At 36.9% G+C, this 20,125-nt stretch overlaps 1 protein-coding gene across 15 annotated transcripts in view; it reads left to right on the forward strand.

The window, feature by feature from the left end:
* Positions 1–20,125, forward strand: part of erc1b (ELKS/RAB6-interacting/CAST family member 1b) — a 184,032-nt gene that overhangs the window by 41,805 nt on the left and 122,102 nt on the right. For 5 of the 15 annotated variants that reach the window (XM_039667652.2, XM_089127193.1, XM_089127195.1 and 2 more), the window contains 5 exons: positions 1,043–1,180; positions 5,007–5,147; positions 9,069–9,209; positions 15,154–15,347; positions 18,792–18,803. In XM_039667652.2, the coding sequence (XP_039523586.2) occupies positions 1,043–1,180; positions 5,007–5,147; positions 9,069–9,209; positions 15,154–15,347; positions 18,792–18,803 (626 nt within the window). Of the gene's footprint in view, positions 1–1,042; positions 1,181–5,006; positions 5,148–9,068; positions 9,210–10,856; positions 10,893–15,153; positions 15,348–18,791; positions 18,804–20,125 lie in introns of all 15 variants that reach the window. The other 10 variants (XM_039667657.2, XM_039667650.2, XM_089127191.1 and 7 more) reach the window with 3 other exon arrangements.

Consider the following 20,125-nt stretch of genomic DNA (forward strand, 5'->3'; position numbering starts at 1 on the left):
ATATTTATTTGAAGTACACCCTGAGGATTTTAAGTTAATAAGGCCAAAGTAAAAAAATTAAGTTAATAATAATAATAATAAGTAAAATTAAGTTCACAGTTCTCTGATTATAGTTAATGGTCACATTACATTAAAGATAACCAATACAATATTTAACATATATTTGTATGCATGCATGTATGTGTTATTTAATTAAAATGAATGCAAATATTTTTATAATAATATTAGCAATTGATTACATTCTTTATGTATTAATAAGATATTTGAATGTAAAATTTGTTGCTTCATGTTTGTTATATTTTGTGATATAACTCTCATTCTCATTGGCTGTGAGGCTGCTGCCATAGCAACAAAACTTCAACCTTTCAGAATATTTGGTTATACGTCTTAAAACAATTACGTTCATATCAAACGCCATACATTTTCTCTTCATCTTGTTCAGCCCGAGAACTTTTAATCTAAACACTGGAGGTAGGCCTGCTGATAAAATGTGTTTGCACAGAGAGCCGCTCTATCAACGGCAGGTTGTTTCAAAGCAGCTAAAAGAAACAAAAACGGCAACTATTTATCAAATCCGTCAGCGTTTAATTGAATGTGAAACGGTGGACAGGAACAGTCAGTCTTTTCATTGAGCTGTCGGGACATGATGAATGGAGCGAAACGTGGAAATGCCCATCTCTCCCGTGTCGTTCATCAGCGGCGGCGGCGTCACGCACACGCCAGCCGCGCACGCAGATAAGGAAAGTTTATGAAGAGAATTAGTTCTGAATATGCTTCTAATGAGGTCATTATTTATTTCCAGCTGAACAGTGGGAAGAAAAAAAAATAGATTGTTTTTAACCGATCCATCCCTCCCCCCCCGTTCCTAATGTTACATGTGGAATGCTGTAAGTGGAAGTGCTGAAAATAAAATGAAAAATGGCTTCACTTAGTCTACTCTGAGCTTAAGTGTGAGTAAATGTTGTTTATTGTGCTTTAATAGATATGTCTTCATCTGGACGAGTTCGATGTCGTAAAACTGTCTCTCTCTCTCTTTGTGCAGATTGAGAACCTGCAGGAGCAGCTGAAGGATAAGGAGAAGCAGATGACCAGTCTAAAGGAGCGCGTCAAGTCCCTGCAGGCCGACACTTCAAACACGGACACGGCGCTCACCACGCTGGAGGAGGCCCTGGCTGAGAAGGTGGACACACACACACACACACACATTCATTTACAGACACCTGAATCCATCAATCAGGTTTAGGGTTGTTACGATACCAACATTTTGTTTGCCATGATTCTCGCCCATGTAGTGTTTGAAGCAACTGCCCACCCAGTTGGATTGGTGGGACAGATTTTTTGCATTAACTGGAACTAAAGAACTGTCATCCATAGTCAGTTTTTAGAGCATTACAGCAAGTGAAGGGTCCGACCAAAAATAGTTATAGTGCTGTAAATAGTACATTAAGTTATTATTATTATTATTACAATTCATAATGTTTAATATGAATTAATTTTTTAATAGTAATAGTGTTTTCTTACTACAATTAATATCGATGTTTAATTTAATATCATTAGTTAATATTATATATTACATTTATATTAAAAAATAATAAATCATAATAAAAAAATAAATGATAAATATATAAATAATACATGTAATTAATGTATGTTATTATTATTATTAATGTTCTTATTTATTATGAATGCATAATCTAATACCATTAGTAAATATATACATTTTACAGTAAGATATAATTGTTATTATTATTAATTGTATTATTTAATATGAATGTATAGTCTAATATTATTAGTGCATTTATAAATGTTATGTTAAGTTTTATTATTATTACAAATCATGATGTTTAATATGGATTAATGATTTAATAATAGTAAATATTATATAAATATTACATTATGTTGGTTGTTTGTGTTAATAGTAATAGTATTTTCTTACTACAATTAATAGTTCATATTGATGTTTAATTTAATATCATTAGTACATATTATATATTACATTTATATTAAATATAGGACTAATATATAGTAAATCATAATAAAAAATAAAAAAGTAATAAATCAGTACATGTTATTATTATTATTAGTATTATTGTTCTTATTTAATATGAATGCATAGAATTATTATTAATTGTATTATTTAAAATGAACGTATGATTAATATTCTTAGTACATTTATAAATGTTAAGTTTATTATTATTATTACAATTAATTACACATTTTAAAATCAATGTATAATCATATAAATATTAAATTGAGTTATTTTTTTATTTTATTTATACTAGTATTAGTATTTTCTTGTCAAAGTATTTTGTAACTACAATCAATAATTAATATTAAGTCATTTTTGATATGTGTAAATTATTTTAATATTGCATTTAGTTTGTTACTATTATGATTAACTACTCTGAATGGTAGTAGCGTGTGTTATGTCTCGAGTGAAGGACACGAGTTCACAGGTAATATATACTGTACTGCAGAAGCTGTGTGTGTGACAGCGGTGAAGATTGCTCTGTCACACACCCTTATGTAAGGCCTCAGTCATTCTCACACTACGATTGACCTCCCAGCAAGCGCACGGATCCACGGGTCAATCCCCGTCACTTCTCATCAACTCACATCGCGTGTGCGATTGTCTTCGCCAGCACCTTCTCGTAGTTCTCTCTGAACGTTTCAGGTCACGGACATCCAGATGACGCGGTTCTCTCAATCGACATATCCCCCCACTCCCACTCCCCGAGCTCCACCTCATGAATATGAATGAATTAAACCCGGGGGTTATTAGCGTTGTCTTATGTGTCCGCAGTTTGGCGGCGATCTGCTGTTCTGCGTTTCCCCGCTTCATCTCGCTCGCATACCCTCACGCGCCGAGGTTTGCTCCCTCCCAGCCGCGGGGCGGAAATCAACTTTGTCAGCCATCTGCATATTGAAAAGGGCTCGTTCAGTGGACACGTATACACTTTTGCGCCACTCAGACCGCTTCTGTCCTTCCCGACTCGCACACACACACACTCAGTTTTCCATTTCACACGCCTCGGATGCCGTACGATCCCGAGCATTAGCTGGCACGGCGATGAGCGGTCATGCTTAATGTCACATCTCAGCGAGGATCGGCCAGGAACGCCGGCTCGGGAGAGTGAAATACAGCCTCTGCGGTGAGAAATGCAGCGCGGGCCTGTATTATGATTGTCCGGTTCGGCCGCTCGGTGTGTGAGTTTTGGCCGGCGCGGGTGTGAAAGTGCTGGAGGCTGATGCTCTCCATGATTCCAGCCGTCCTCTTTCACAGGCCATCGACTGCGAACGCGAGGCTGCGCCAAAACACTCTTTCCTCAGACCTCTTATTGTCTCGCGTTATTGCTCTGTGTGTCTCTTTTTCCTCTCTCAGGATTATTAAAGGTGCTGCGTTATTAAAGTGCGCACTGTACAGCATAGTAGCCGTTCACATCAGATCTGACTCATTTCTACTAAAGTTTCTTCCATTTTCTGAAAGAAGACTTGGCCAAATCCTCCAACACCTGGCCAAAGTTGACACATGTGTGAGATTAATGGATGTGTTCATTCAAATATGTTCCACTAGCCGTGCAGAGTTACGCTTAAGTTGGGAATTAAGGAATTGGTGTGTCTGCTCTGTCTAAAGTTTGACAGGTGTTGGCCCACTCTTGTTTTTGGGTAAATATTACATCCCTTACACAAACTGAATGCACATAACCAAAAAATCATTTCCTCTTTCTTTGTGCCACTTTTTTTTTCTTTAATCTTTTAAAAGAAAAAAATTATATTATTATAGTGTCCATAATAGAGATATCCAACCAGTGAAGTGAAAGCTTAAAGGCACAGTTTATTTGTTTGAAAGAAGTTAGTTTTAATATAATTCATTATATACTCTAAAAATGCTGGGTTGTTTTAACCCAATTTTGGGTCAAATATGGACAAACCCAGCCATTGGGATACATTTTTAAATTACATTTTTAACCCAATGTTTGAGTTTGAATGAGACCCAAAATTGGGTTAAACAACCCAGCATTTTTTAGAGTGTAACAATAATAATTATAACAATAGTTTATTGCACCAGATTCGTGTTTGTTGATTTTTATTCATTATAATGTTTACTAGTTTTAACTTTAAATTATACTTTTTAACAACAATAACTGGAATAATTTAACTAATTATTATTGTTACACTCTAAAAATGCTGGGTTGTTTTAACCCAATTTTGGGTCAAATATGGACAAACTCAAACATTGGGTTCAAACAACCCAGCATTTTTTAGAGTGTATATTATTATTAATTATTTAAATTATTCCAGTTATTGTTGTTAAAAAGTATAATTTAAAGTTATTATAATAAAAATCAACAAACATGAATCTGTTGCAATAAACTATTGTTATAATTATTATTGTTACACTCTAAAAAATGCTGGGTTGCTTTAACCCAATGTTTGAGTTTGTCCATATTTGACCCAAAATTGGGTTAAAACAACCCAGCATTTTTTTTAGAGTGTAACAATAATAATTATAACAATAGTTTATTGCACCAGATTCATGTTTGTTGATTTTTATTTATTATAATAACTTTAAATTATACTTTTAAACAACAATAACTGGAATAATTTAAATAATTAATAATAATATACACTCTAAAAAATTCTGGGTTGTTTGAACCCAAATTTGGGTAAAATATGGACAAACCCAAATGTTGGGTTAAAAATGCAATTAAAAATGTACAGTTGAAAATGAAAGTTTAAAATTTGAAATGACATTTTTAACCCAACATTTGGGTTTGTCCCGGATATTTTACCCAAATTTGGGTTCAAACCACCCAGGATTGTTTAGTATGTAGTAATAATTATATTTTTGTGCTAATGGATTATTATTTAATGTGAATATATCACCTAAAACTATTAGTAAATACTGTATAACATGGGTTTGTAGCAACATGAGGTTGAGTAAATTATTAATTTTTTCCTCTGCTTCTAAATCACTCATTTAACATGTCCTCTCTTGTTTGTAGGAGCGCATTATCGAGCGTCTGAAGGAACAGAGGGATAGAGACGAGAGAGAGAAGAGCGAAGAACTGGAGAGCAACAAGAAAGAGCTGAAAGAGCTGAAGGAGAAAGTCAGCCTACTGCAGGGAGATCTGTCCGATCGCGAGGTGAGCGCTTGTGTTTGTGTTTTATTAATGGCAGCGTTGAAAGAAGTTGCACTTTTGATGAGTTTTTCTAATGAGTTACACTGAGAAATTACACTGATTTACATTGCAGCAGTGAGGCGAACCATATCTAGAGAGCAAAATGTTTTAATCTTGGACTCGATACATAATGTGTTGTGTTCTTTTAGACAACCACCGTCTACAACATCATTTACTCTGTTGATGACCGTTTAACTACAATGTCATCTTGCAAACATACTTTGAGATTTGTGTAATCTGGTTGTATATTTGTGAACAGAAGTTTGGGTTTGCGGTGTAAATATTGTAGTCTTGAACTCAATCCTAAATCTGGAGAACTGTGAGGAAACCCTTCCAATATTCAAGCGTACCGCGTTTTTTTTCCTGTTATATATTTGCACATCTTTGGTGTTTTTGAATGATTACGTTTGTAAATGAAAGTCATGTTACAGGTTTTTGTACTGTACGAGCAAACAAACAGCTCAGAGGTGGGCGTCCAGCTGACATCTTGAGCGATTTCACATTCATAATGCAATTCATTCAGATGGTGGCTTGGCATTCTAACGCAGTAATCCTGTATAATGTGTCAGGTGTGGATTAAAGAGGTCGGTGTGGATCCCAGACAGCATTAGAAGAAACTTCCTTTAGATTGTACTATTGGATAAGGTGCTTAGTCAGGCTTGATAGAGACAGACTGATTCCACAGCCATCCACACAATCCCAGAGGAGCTGTAGCGATGAGAACAGACATGCTGGACCCACAACACTGTCAGTCGTGTGTGTGTGTGTGTGTGTGAGACAAGAAGATAAATGGAGGATTCTAAATGTGAGGGAACGGCCCCTCCCGGAGAGCAACTGCTCATTTCTCTTTCTGTCTTCAACTCTGCTCTGTTGTTCAGGTTTTTTTTTTGTTTTTTATCCCTTTTTTCTTTCTTTATTCCTTTTGCACATTCTGGTATTTTAGCTCTCCAATGGCCTTTACGTCAGTGTAAAAGAAATGAAAATGTGGTTGTCGTTTACTGACCCTTATGTCCTTCCAAACCTGTATGACATTTTTTCCTTTCGTGGAATTTAAAAAAAAAAAAAAAAAAAGATTTCTGGAAATTTTAAGCGTCACAAATGATATAAGCGCACTATAAAATTTGTAGCTTTTTTAAAAGCACATTTCCTCAAAATTCTCTTATTTTAGTTTTTATTTTTATTTTATTTTGAATAATGACTTCAGTTTTGGCTTCATATGGCTTCTGAAGATTTGGAATATGAGTTCATATGGACTACTTTATGGTGCTTTCATAGTGTTTTTTTTTTGTCCTTTTTGAAGCATGAAAGCTTCAGTCTCCATTTATTGTAATTGCATGGAAAGAGTGACCTGTACATTATTCAAAGATTCTCCATATGTATTCAATGGAAGAAAAACAGTCATACGGCTCTGGAACGACAAGTGATGAGCGAATGTTAATTTTTGGTTGAACTATCCCTCTAATGATGGAGTTTGCAGTGTTGCACGTACACCAGCTTTCCCGCAGCTCTGTGTCTGTGGCTGTTTTATTATTCAGGTTATTCTTGTTTGCTGTGATCTCTGCATTCCTCTCCGCTGTCTGCCGCTAGAACATGGGCGATGCACATCCCCACCACTAAACCACTTCCTGTCTCACCCCGTCGCTTCTTCCTCTCGTCGACATCTTTCTTTTCCCCCTTTCCATTTCTATTTGCTTCCAAAAGGCCACACAAATTCTCATGAAAGTCGCATTTCACACCACAATCAAAAAGAGAAATAAGAATTATAGTTTGCAGAAATGAAATGACTCATATTTTGAGGATTGTTAAAGGGATACTCCACTTTTTTTTTTATCTCCCTCAGAGTTAAATAGTTGGGTTTTACCGTTTTCGAATCCATTCAGACGAGTTTCTGATATTTAGACGAATATTAGTAACCAGACAGTTTCTAATCCCATTGACTTCCATAGTATATGTTTTTTCCTACTATGAAAGTCAATGGGACTTGAAACTGTCTGGTCATTAATATTCGTCTAAATATCAGAAATGGATTCGAAAACGGTACAACTCAACTGTTTAACTCTGAGGGAGTTGTAAAATGAGGCTATTTCCCCAAAAAAAGTGGAGTATCCCTTTTTAGAAAGAAATTTTTTGTTGTGAAATATGCCCCAGAAATCATGAGATCCAGCCATGTCCATTTGCTGCACGTAGCGCTCCGAGTCGTTGGATCCCGACTGCTGTCCCGAGCTGTATGTGGCAGCCTCCCATCGCTCAGCATCCTATTATATCGCTCTCCTTGTTTTTCCTGCGTTGAATTGTTCCTGAGCAGTGACCTCTTCACTCCGAGCTCATTCGACCTCCCCTCCCGCACTCTAATCATAAAGTGTGGAGTCCAGCACATCCCATCATTCCCCTCTCCTGTTTTCTTTACCAACGCGAGAGAACGCGGCGCGGCAGTATGAACATTAAGTGTGTATTTTGGTCCGCGGACTCCAGTCGAGTGTGAAATTGTGGGGCTCTCCGACTGAAAGCGGAAACGGCAGGAAAGGCCTCATGGATGGAGGGCTGCAGTTTTAACAGCATGCCCGAGACTCGGCTTAAAAAAACACAGAGCTGATGTACTGCATATGTGCAGAGCCCTGGATATTATAGCACACAATATTTGTGATATTACTATTGATATGTACGCTACTGTTACACAAAATCGTTCTCCTGTTTCATATTTTATGGCTTTATTCCTCATAAATCCCTGTGTGCTGTTGGAACAGTTCACCCGAGGTTGGAGCATAAAAGTATCGTAAAGTGGTCTGTATAACTCTATATTCAAAAGCCCCATATTCAAAGCCCTTCTGAATGCTTTGAGTGAGAAACCGACTGAAATTGAAGTTACTATTTACTAGGGCTGTCAAGTGATTAATCGCGATTAATCGCATCCAAAATAAAAGTTTGTGTTTACATAGTATATGTGGGTACACTGTGTATAATTATTTTGTATATATATAAAAACACACATATGCATGTATATTTAAGAAAAATATATTATTTATATATAAAATATTTATATTTATATATAAAATAATTTATATATAAATCTTTATATAGTATATACGTGAAAATATTTCTTAAATATATACAAGCATGTGTGTGTATTTATATATAAAATAATTATACACAGTGCACCCACATGTATTATGTAAACACAAACTTTTATTTTGGATGCGATTAATCGCGATTAATCGTTTGACGGCCCTACTATTTACTAATAATCCTAAGTGAGTCAGTGAGATGAACTTTGAAACTGGATCTCATTCAATATAATATATCGACTCAAAATAATGATTCGTTCATGAACTAACGTTTGACCTCAGATATAAGCCACTTTTATGATGCTTTTGTTAGCCGTCAAGCTCAAATCTCCATTTCTTACACTCTTACACTGAAGAAAAACAATGATACCACTTTAATATGACACGAGGGTGAGCAAAAATCGTCATATTTGGTTGAACTGTCCCTTTAAAAAAATAATTCTATGTTCAAATGTTTCCAGATTAGGTCCAGTTGATTTGATCCTATCTGATCTGCTTTAATTCAATCCTTGTGATTGCATGTTTGTATACAAATGTGTGTTTCGAAAAGAAAAAAAAAACTCACATGGCAATTTGTCTTGGCTCTTTGTGGTTCCTGCTGTTGAAATTGGCTCGAAACGTCTGGCCGTGGTTCTGATCTGCATATTTACATGTGTTTGTGCTCAGGTTGTTTCAGTGCAATCAGGGACTGTGGAATGACGTTAGCAAAGTCGTCTCCTGCTTCTCATTAGCTTTTTCTCCCCCCAAACCTGTTCATCTCTATTCAGAGGTAGATTGTTCAATAAGTGCTCTCTGATTTAACCTTCCTTTCCCTCGCCCTCAGGCCTCTGTATTGGACCTGAAGGAGCACGCCTCGTCCCTGGCCTCCTCTGGACTGAAGAAGGACTCTAAGCTGAAGAGTCTCGAAATCGCTCTTGAGCAGAAGAAAGAGGAATGCACCAAACTTGAAAATCAGCTCAAGAAGGTGAGCCAGACACTTGAATGGAATTGAAGCATCAAAGCTAGCAAAGTCTCGTCAGCTAAGCAGTAACAAGCCATTACAGTGACCGGCACGCCGTTAGCGCTACTCTAACAACACTTAAAACAATGACAATGAGCTGAATGTTTGCCTAAGTGCACTTTACCTGTGAAGCTTTTCTCCATCGAGTGCTATAGGGAAGATATTAGCTCTGTTTCAGACCCTAGCTAGCATGGTCAACATCGCTGTCCATGGTCAACAAAGACGGCAGCATTCTTAATGAACCAGAATATTGTACTTGACCGATTTAAACTCAAATAGAGCAGTTGTTAATAGTCACTCAAATGCAAGTGTGAAAAGATACTCGAGAAATGCTCAAAGTTGATTGTTAGCATTTTGCTAACATAGTATGCACAGCACATGCAAATGGCCTGCTGTGTGAATCAGTTTAGTTTGATTTAGAGAGAATTGTTTTTCTATCAATGCTTTAAAGTAATGAATGAAATTAGCTTAATTATTGTACATTTACATGATGTTTAGCAGCACCTTAGAGTTTGGAGAACGAGTTTTGGCAAGGATAGATGTGATGCTGGCTTACATTCTGGCAAAGATGTGCTATCATCATTTTGATACTTAAAATGTTACCCAGCTAGACAGCTCTCTTGATTTCGGGACAGAGCTGTTTATTGAATTTTAAAAAGTACAGGAATTTTGATTTATATAGCTTTAATTGTTAAGCATTCTAGAACAATTTAGGTGATTTTATGGGGGATTGGATCTATATAAAAAAAATATCATTTTAGTAAGCCGAAAAAATATTTTTTACTCCGAACACTAGAGGTAAAAAATAGATTTTTTTTTAGTGAAGGGAGTTTAAAAAACAAGTCTTATCACAGTTGTCATAGGCTTCATTTCCACTGTTTGACCCTTTAAATAGGATTATAAAATTATTTTTTATTAAAGATTTATAAAATATTAAACAAAATATTATTTTTTGCAAAAATACTATTTTACTATAAAATATAAAAAAAAAGATTGTTTCATTTTATTTTATAAAATAAAACTGTAAAATTACAATAATATTTATGTCTCAAGCTCTATTTGGACAAGATTTACTCCAAATAGGGGGCTATTATTTCTTCATGTCTTAATGTTAAACCATCAAGCAAGGCAGTTTTTTGGCAAAAAAGATATATGCGCTGTGTGTTCATTTACACATTTGCCGCCCATGACAGTGTTTTGTCAGTGTCTCAGAGTGGCTTGATTTACAGCCGCTCCGAGATACTGAAAAACACTGAATCGTATTTATTTTGATACTATATCTTGCAGCCCTATTCCCAATGATCTCAAGTCTCTTCGATTCGTAGCTCATGGTTTCTCAAACCACCATAAGTGATGTTTTGACACCACTTCTTACTCCAACCATGTCTGTGACTTCTCTCCTCATCGCCATGTTTTCACACCCTATAATTCTCTTTCCTCTCTTGATCTTGCATCTTTGTCATCTTCGCCTCCTCCTGTTTTTTTAAGCAGATCAGATATTTCTCACGTTGTTTCCTATAAAATATTTTGTCATTGCTCTTCTGTGTATCACCCAATTCTGTTTCTTCCCCAACCCCTCTGTGTTTTTCTTTCTTTCTTTCTTTCTGAAAGCGCTCTGAGCTCATGTCAGGCCATCCCTTCAATCTTGTAAGTGCATCTTGGTGTGAAAAGCCTCCCTTTAGCAGTGCCAGTGTCTCTCTGTGTGTGTGTAACTAATAAATGTGTGAGTGGAGCTTTGCTTGCATGAGCTTGAGGCTTATCTCAAGTTTAGTTTTGTGTGTATGTGAGATAGAGAGGATGTGTTTGGGGGCTGGCGGAGTCTCTGAGTGTTCTGAGATTTGCTTGCATGAGATCTTTTCTTATCTAAAGCTTGAGTGGAGTGATGGTCTTGTGTGGTTTGACGTCGCTCCGCAGCAGAGCTTGGATTTAGTGCCGTGTTCGTAAGATGATATGTGTCGCATTGAGCTGTGTCAACATGGTGTGCACGCGCCTCAACAAATGCTATATTTCCCCGTTTATCGTTAGTATAGTTTTATTAAAGGGATAGTTCAACTCAAAAATGAATATTTGTCATCATTTGCTTGAGATCATGATGATGATTACTATTATTTACCACCATTATTATTTATTTTTTTTTTTGCTCAAACTTTTTTATTAATCCAAATGATATTACAACACAATAGATTACAAATTATTAACACTTTTCTTTTTTCACATAAAAAACTAAACATAAATTAAAAATAATAATAATAATAAAATAAACAAAATAAATAAAAAAAAAGAAAGAAAAAGTGTTTTTACCACCTCAAGCAAAGAATGAAACTCAAATGCATGGCGCTTGGTGTAATTGACATCTTGGTGCTCCAAATGTGAGTTTGCTAGTGCTTGAATGAGATTTGGGAGCTAATAAGGGAAGATATACCCTTTGAATAGTAATCTTTTCTTTCAGTCAGTCTGTCCTTATTGAAGAAGTCTTGACAAACATTTGGACATATTGGACCACTTTTATTGTGTTTTTATAGTTTTTCCGGGATCAATGTAGACTAAAATTCGTTGGAAAAGAGCAACTTGAACACTCTTCAAAAAACATTTTTGGAACAACATGACCGAGTAAATGATGACAGGTTGAATTTTTATTAAATATGCGTAAGATTAAGTGTTTATAGTCTGTGTGTTTCTGTGCAATTGTGGTTGTTAGTTTTTAGACTGCAGTGTACAATTAGTTCTGGATGGTGATGTTGATCACTCATATGAACCGATCACCTTCGTACGCATATTCAGAGCTCTTCGCGTGGCTTGATGAGAAGATCTGGGTCCCATCGTCCGTTCCAAGAGTAATGAAATCTCTGGCAGTGTGTGCGCGTCTGTGTTCGCACAGGGTCTCATATAAAAGCAGTGCAAGTGAAAACCCGCTGACAGCTCGGTGGGCGTCTGCTGAGATTGGATGAGACAGAAAGGGGGCGGAGGACTCGACTGTCCCCGCGTGACCGCCAGGAGTTTACATGGATTAAGGTGTCAGCGAGACTCATGAAATGAGAACAGACATGCCACCAAGACATCCAACAGTGTACATTACACAAACCAGCCAATGCACTTCCTCAACTACTTCATATGGAGGCACATCAAAACTCTTTTATATCCCCCGCTGCACACACATGCATTTTCATATCATTCAGTTACGAGATGTTTTCTCACAAGAACGTTTATAGGTCAAGAAAGTCGTCGTAAATGCGTAAAAAACCACTGCAAATGTGTGCTGTTTTCACACAGCCGCTCTGTTATTTTTCCCAGCCAAACAGGCACAAGCACAAACACATTATTAAACAACATTATTAAACCGCGTTTCCCACAATCCCCCGTTTTTTGCGCTGGGACACTGGGTGTTCCTCTGAAAGATGGAGCTGGTCCGCTCTGGAGTTCCAATACCAACACACTGCACACAGTTTACAAGCAGACCCAGTGTCCCTTACAGCCCACTAATAACTATACAAATGATAGTTATTTCCTACCCAGTCTGTCTGTCTCGCTGCGTGTCCATTTCTCTGTTTTCTCGAAAGGACACAGCGGTGTCCGTATTGTGAACGTGTTTGTCTGTGGTCCTGAACACATGCTTTTCTTATGTGATCAGATGAATAGTCTTATAGTCAACTTATCAAGTATACTTTGATTTGGACTTCAGCATTAGAACCTAAAATATCATGTTTTTGCGATTATATAAACTGTTATCTTACATAATTTAAATTAGCCTTGCATGAAAAGCAGAAACGTATCAGTATTCATCTAATTTTTTGATATCCGAGTACAAAATTCTGTTTAACAATTAAAATCATGCTGCAAAGTCAATGTTTTGACATAATCTACAAGTAAATAATCTATTGTCATATATTTACACACACCTTTTTTTGGTGCTAACTGCTTTTGGCAAACTTTACCATTCCCAGTTACTTTAGGTAGAAAATGATAAAACAATTTCCCTTCCATTTATGGAAAATATAGGTCTATCAATCACTTCAAACCAGAATTTGGTCCGAAACTAGCTACTAGTATTTTATTTTATTTTATTTTATTTTATTTTATTTTATTTTATTTTATTTTATTTTATTTTATTAATTTTAGTTATTTTATTGAATTTATTTTCTAGGAAATTAAAGTCACAGTTTGTTTTTCCTTTTTGTTCTTAAACTGTATTTATAGCAATTTTTCCAAACCAGTTACTAATATAATTTTAGAAACTGGTTTGGAAAAATTGTAAACCTCCATTTACAGAAAAATGAAAATAAACGGATCAAATTGTATTTAATTTGTAGTTATATATTTCTGTACATATGATTACATCATATACATCATTTAATAGTTGCAGACCCTATTCATGGAGGATGCCTTGTACTCACAGATTTATTTTGCTCCGCCCTCTTTCTGACACTTTCTTGATGCTAATTGTCCATTACGTGTCTGTATCGTGTTTTCGTATACAAACTCTAATTTCTGTGCCAGACTTGCCCTTTTACACACACGTAAAAGCTCTTGTGTGCAGAAACCGGTCCGTCCATACATGACAAGCTCTTGGCGGTCAGAGTGGAAACCTACTCAACCTCAGGTCGAGACTTTAATAAAGCTAATTAGCGGGGCCTAAACGTCACCTTCAAATATTATCCTCAATAAACCAGAACAGTCCTCTTTCAGCCAGTGCCAGTCTAAAGAGACCTCTGAGCTCAGACACTTTGCTGTATTTTTAACCAGCATGTCACAGTGAGGATTTACTTGATTTTGGTTTATTTTTGTGCCTGGTGGTTATATAAACATATTCTGGATAGATTCAAGCTATCTTTGAATGTCTTCTGCATTCAGACTTGGTCCGCACACACATGCATTTAGTCATGGTGTAAATGCAATGCCTGCACTGTTTTTGTGTTTTCACAGTTTTTTTTTGTTTTTGTTTTTTTGCAGCAGGAAGACACCTGTGTCCTTTTAGAGGACTTTTATGATAGAAACATTATGGCTGACTCGTTTAATTGTCAGGGGGAAGTGAATTGATTTACTTTTCATTAGATGAGGCCCTTGACCCGGCACTTTAGATGGCCGTAATGTCACTAATTATTTTGATGACTTCAGCATGATTGTATTTCCATGTGCACACACACACACACACATGCACTTTAATGAGGTCGTATCCTGTTGTGATGTAATGGGGGACCTTACACTGAGCCTCCAGGTGTGAGTTGGGTGTCTTAAACCTCAAAACAACACACAGACACACATGTAACGGTCTCTACTCAATTCAATTGTCTCTACTCAACTATGGAGAGCTGAAGTCAGGTTAGCATCCAGGCTTCTTGTCCAATCACAGCACAGAACCATGTAAAACCCAATGTTTGTGAAAAGATACAGTGGAGGACATTTTTAAACTCGTTTAAGAATTTGAGGTCTAAGGCCTATTTACTCCAAATCCAATATGGTTGAAAGTTTTCAAATATTTGTGTGTATATATATATATATATATATATATATATATATATATATATATATATGAAGAGTTCAGATGCAAAAGCCTCTAAATGCCATTTGAAATTTTCTTCTTTAATGACGATTTTTATCAAACTTGTATATTTTATTTAATTAATTTCACTTAAATAACAATTAATAGGTAATTATCATTGCCATTTAAGTGAAATTACTGAACTTAAATATACAAGTTTGATAAAAAAATCATCATTAAAGAAGAAAATTTCAAATGGCATTTAGAGGCTTTTGCATCTGAACTCTTCATATATATATATATATATTAGTATATAATTTCAATTATTGCTCTCATTATTATCATCTTAATTTATTCCTATATTATTTTAAATAAATAAAAAATCCAGACTTGTTATTGTTGCCCACTGAAACTCAACTTTGGTCTGTACAGGCTCAGTCAGTTGCGGTTGAGGCTCAGGTAAATGCAGGACTATCGGAGCGCATTGCCACACTCGAGCAGGAGGTGGCGCGCTACAAGGAGGATGCTGGGAAGTCACAGACAGAGGTGGACCGGCTCCTGGAAATCCTCAGAGAGATGGAGAATGAGAAGAACGACAAGGATCACAAGATCAACGAGCTAGAGAGGTACACGCACACACACGTAAAACCTCCAATTGATGGATTCTCCACTCCGTCACCCTCTTACTCCATTTGTGTCAGTTTTTCCATGTTGTTTTTGTTATGCATGTGATCTTTCAGTTGCATGTTCGGTTTAGTGTGTTTAGCTCAATATTTTACTATTCATTCTTTCATTTTTTGCAACTTTAGTTTATTTTCCATTCTCCATCTGCCAATAAAGCCTTTTTTCTCTCGTATTACCACCCCAGGCTTTTGCAATATTGGTAGTACTGAGTGCAACTATTGTGGAATTTTCCTTGTATTGTGTATTGACATTGACAGCCACCATTTTGGCATTGTGTATATTGCCAGGTGCATATAGGTGACCACACAGTCCAAAATAGTGCAATTTATGTTGATTTGTGCTCTTGTTGCCTTGGTTTGTGTGCTTGAAGTCCATAGGGCGTCCCATTTGTCATTGTATAGTAGAGCCCGACCGATGAAGGATTTTGAAGGCCGATACCGATACAAATATTTTTGAGTTTTAAAATCCGATATTCCGATATATATCGGCCGATATTTTATTTATTTATTTGAAACTGGACATGATAGTCACAAATTTTGTCATGCTTATTTGAGTTAAGAGAACTGATGGGGATGTTCTTTTAATTGTTATTCAAGCAATGTATGTATCGTGACCAACTGAGTGTTGTTGCCAACAGGAACGGTGTAGAGTGCCCTCTGGTGGACAAACTAGCATGTTTCATCCGTTTTTATTTTATTTTTGAAATATTCATTTTTGGCCATTATAACTGCCGATACCGATAGTTTGGAAAATGCCTAATATTGGCCGATAATATCGGTCTGGCTCTATTGTATAGTTCAATTGGGTGCACATATGTAGGCAGTGTTGCCCCCTCAACTTGCCTTTTTACTTTTGGAGAACCGCCAAGACTGAAAGATCTCTATGGCACAAGGATGAAGATGAGGGTGTCAATGTTATTCCTTGTCTTCCTCACTTTTCTGTTTGTGTTCTCTGTTAGCTTTCCTTCTCACCCACTCAGTCATCTCTTATCCTCCGTTTATTTAGGCGTCAGACCAGGAATGAGTTGCAGGAGATTTGGTGGGCAACTTCAGCAATAGCATTATGGGATGTTGGCATTGTCATGCCTAGTAGATCCATGGCAGTCATAGACTGTAGATTTAGTCCTAATCCCCAACACGTTGCTCTGATCCCAAAGTATGTTCTGTGACATGGAGAATAAAGTGATTAAGCTACAAAGAGCTCCATAAATGAACACTTTATGAATCGCACACCTTCAACCGCATGACTGCTCCTCTCGGAGCGTTTTTCTAGACTTTTTGCACTGTAAACATCTGTGTTTTCGGCCTACATAATTGGACTAATTAATGAGAGGCAAATATAGACCTTTTCACATCCTCACGGCTCTTATAAATAAATAAAGATAATGAATAATTGAAGGAAAGCTGGAGTGTAAACAGACAAGAACGTGAGGCAGAGCCTGGCCCAGCGTTAAAGAGTCGTGGAGGTCACGGATGTGGATGTTGTGCATTGACAGTTGTGTACTCCTCGCTTTCACCCTCCTTTAGGCCTTTCAAAGCTGTTGTCGGAGACCCTTCCCGAGCACCAGCGTCTACAAAAAGCCCTGCTTTAGCCTGACAGGGACATTTATTTGCACTGAGGCTCTCGCTGTTGAATACTGGAAGTGTTTTTGGTGGGTTTCTGTTGTTTCATAAATATTAATCTGACTTGCGTTGAATGTCTAACGCTTTACAGATCTACGTTAGGAGCGGATTAGACTAAAACAAACTCCATATGCTTGGCTCGATGCATCATTCATGTCAACCGAGAGAAGATTTCTGAAATAAACACCAGCCGCAGTTGCTAACCGTGGCGCTCCGAGCTAATTACCACTCAAGAGTCAGGTTATGCTCTCGAAACACACCGGGGAGTTCGGTTCTCAAACACCTCCCATTGTTCTTTCTGTGTCTTAGTTTTCCGGCACTCTGGAGTTTGACTCTTGATGTGGTTTTGACGGAGAGTTATTCAGACAGATCCTCTTCTGTTAGCGCCTGCGTCTTTAATCAAGACGCGAATGGCAGGCAGAAGCGGTGCGTTCTGTTCAGAGTGAGTCAGGATTACCTTTCTCACTCAGAGATGGGGAAGCCAAAGCTCCTCTTGTTGCAGATCAGGGGTGCAGAGGCAGGTCTTGATCGAAAATGCCTTCAAATTCGCCGAAAAATGGCAGAGGTTGAATTGGGGCATTGGGGTATTTATTTCATAAATTTGGCAGCAGTAAATTTGCCGGTAATTATGGAGGATTGTGAGGCTCACTGTTTGAGAGGGAGCTAAAATGGGAGGGTGAATCTATAACAAAGAAATAGAGGTGAAACACAAGCACAACAGAAGCACTATAAGGATAGCAAAGCTGATTCTCATATTTTTTAAATCAAGCCCCATTTATATGTTTTGTCACATCGTTTGAGGGGTATTCTCTGGAAATTTTGATATCAACTTAATTTGTCAATTTTAAATCCATTCACATCCTTACTAAAGATGCATCTGGTTTTTATTGACTTTGTATGGCCTTTATATGTTTTCTTTAAACAGAGATTGCATGTCACATTTTCAGGTGTTTTTTTTTTACCCTAAAACCGTATTCTGGACAAATGTGGGCAAATAGTTTTGATTTATTTTTTAAAAATACTTCCCTTGATCTGAGTGGTACAAGACTTTCCGAAGTTTGCCTCCTGCACCCACACAATTTTTTTTGACTCAATTCTACAATGTTAAGTGGGTCCTTAATCTTGTATTTGGGTCAAAAAATGGGCACCCATAGAAATGAATGGGAAAAACTGTAATTTAAAGCATTCTAAAATAAGCCAAAATAAGACACCAGGTGACAGCAAAGTCACTTCATCTTTAGGTTTTAACTCTAAGAACTTATTGGAATGATATTTTAATGTAGTAATGTAAAAATAAGCATAATTTACATAGAAAATATGGTACTTTTTGAAGTAAATAAATAAAAAAATTAATAAACACCATAAATGGATAGACAAAACTTTATCAAAGACAGTGATATAACATTTAAGAAAATATGGTACTTTTTGAAGTAAATAAATTCAAAAATACCCCCCAAATAAAAAAAATAAAAAAATAAATAAATGGATAGACAAAACTTTATCGAAGACAGTGATATAACATTTATAATAAATAAAAATTAGGATCACACCTGAGTACTCAATTACAGGATTAAGGGCTATAAAGTGAATACGGTTTGAGGGCTATATTCCCCGTTCAGTATGCGTGTATCAGAAGTCTACATGTGAAGGATCTTTTTTGTCTTACGCAGCTTTCCAAGTTAACCCAACTCACTCTGTGTGTATTTCACCCCTGTTTCTCTCTTTCTTCCTCTTCGTTTCTTTTCACTGGAATGCTGTCTACAGTCTGGCTTCAAGGTCAGTATGCCTTCTTTCCTTGCTTGCACTTCCTTTGTACTGCAAATCAACTTCTTTACGTTGTAACACACTAACTATGTGCTGCTTTAACAGGACCCACTCTGTAAATCATTTTAAGGATGGTTCGTAGGATCTGGGACTTGTGTTATTGAGGGGGGACTGTATCCGCTAGATGGGGGTAAAATAATTCAGTGGTTGATTGTGGTGTGGTGGTGCCCTTGGGCGATGCAGTTAACCCCAATTTGCTCTTGTTGGCTCCATCACTCCCCTTGGACTTGCTTCTAAAGTTTCTATGGAAAAAACAGAAATTGCTCTGACCTGAATTGATTAAAGGTTCAAAAGAAGGAATGAGGAAACCTGGGAAGGTCAAGCAGGCACTACAAACAGAAGAGCTTGTCTTATTAATGCATGCCAGCTTACCTGTGAGGTCTGCGACTCGCCAGAACTTCTGCTGATAGAAAGGATGTGGGAAAAGAACGAGTGAGAACGTCTAATTGGAGCGTAAAGAATCTCCATCAGTCATTTTCTCCCGCGTGGTGTTGAAAAGCTTGCCTCTCCTGCCAGCGCGCCGTCAATACGGACCCGTCCCTCCACAGCTGGGATCTCTGCGTTCGGCTTGTTTATCGTGGTTATTATTTGCATCTCTTTTTAGTTTGGTCTGGAACAGAGACTTGTCAAACTGTTTTATTTTTTCCGCTCTTGTTACTCCACTAGAAAACAAGCTGAATGTTAGGGAGCGCTTGACAGAACTGTCAATTTCTCTCTCCCTCTCTCTCTCCCCCATCCTTCTTCTCCTCCTCTTTGTTTTTTGGCTTTTTTTAATTTAATCTCTGGATCTCAGGAACTCGACAAACATAGCCGATTTGATATCTCCCCCAGATGAAGGGGTTCAGCGTAATGAAAAGGAATCCGTGTCACTCTGAAATGATTTTTCCCCAGTGTTACGCATTTGCTGCTGAGCTGCAGGGCCTCTTGATTTAGTCTACAAATGCTTGACAATAAATGTGGTGTGCGTCGTTCCCTGAAGTCTTTTTCTTTGTTTCTGTCCTTTTCTTGGCAATCTGTTTTTTTTTTTTTCTGTATTTTGTTGTTGTTGTTGTTGGTTTCTCTTTTTTTGATTTCTCACTCTTTGTTGGCTATTTTTCTTTTCATTCTCTTGGTTTCCTTCTCTTTCTTCTCTTCTTTTGGCTTTATTTGTTTTTCTATTTTACTTGTTGTTTCTCATTCTCTCTTCCTTGATCTGTCTGTTTCTGGCAGTCCCTGACTTGTCTTTTGTTTCATTTTTTTAAAGTAGAAAATTACATATTGTGTGTGTGTACATA

The sequence above is a fragment of the Pimephales promelas genome, chromosome 24 (assembly GCF_988280905.1).
Source record: "Pimephales promelas chromosome 24, fPimPro1.hap1.1, whole genome shotgun sequence".
Taxonomy (NCBI): domain Eukaryota; kingdom Metazoa; phylum Chordata; class Actinopteri; order Cypriniformes; family Leuciscidae; genus Pimephales; species Pimephales promelas.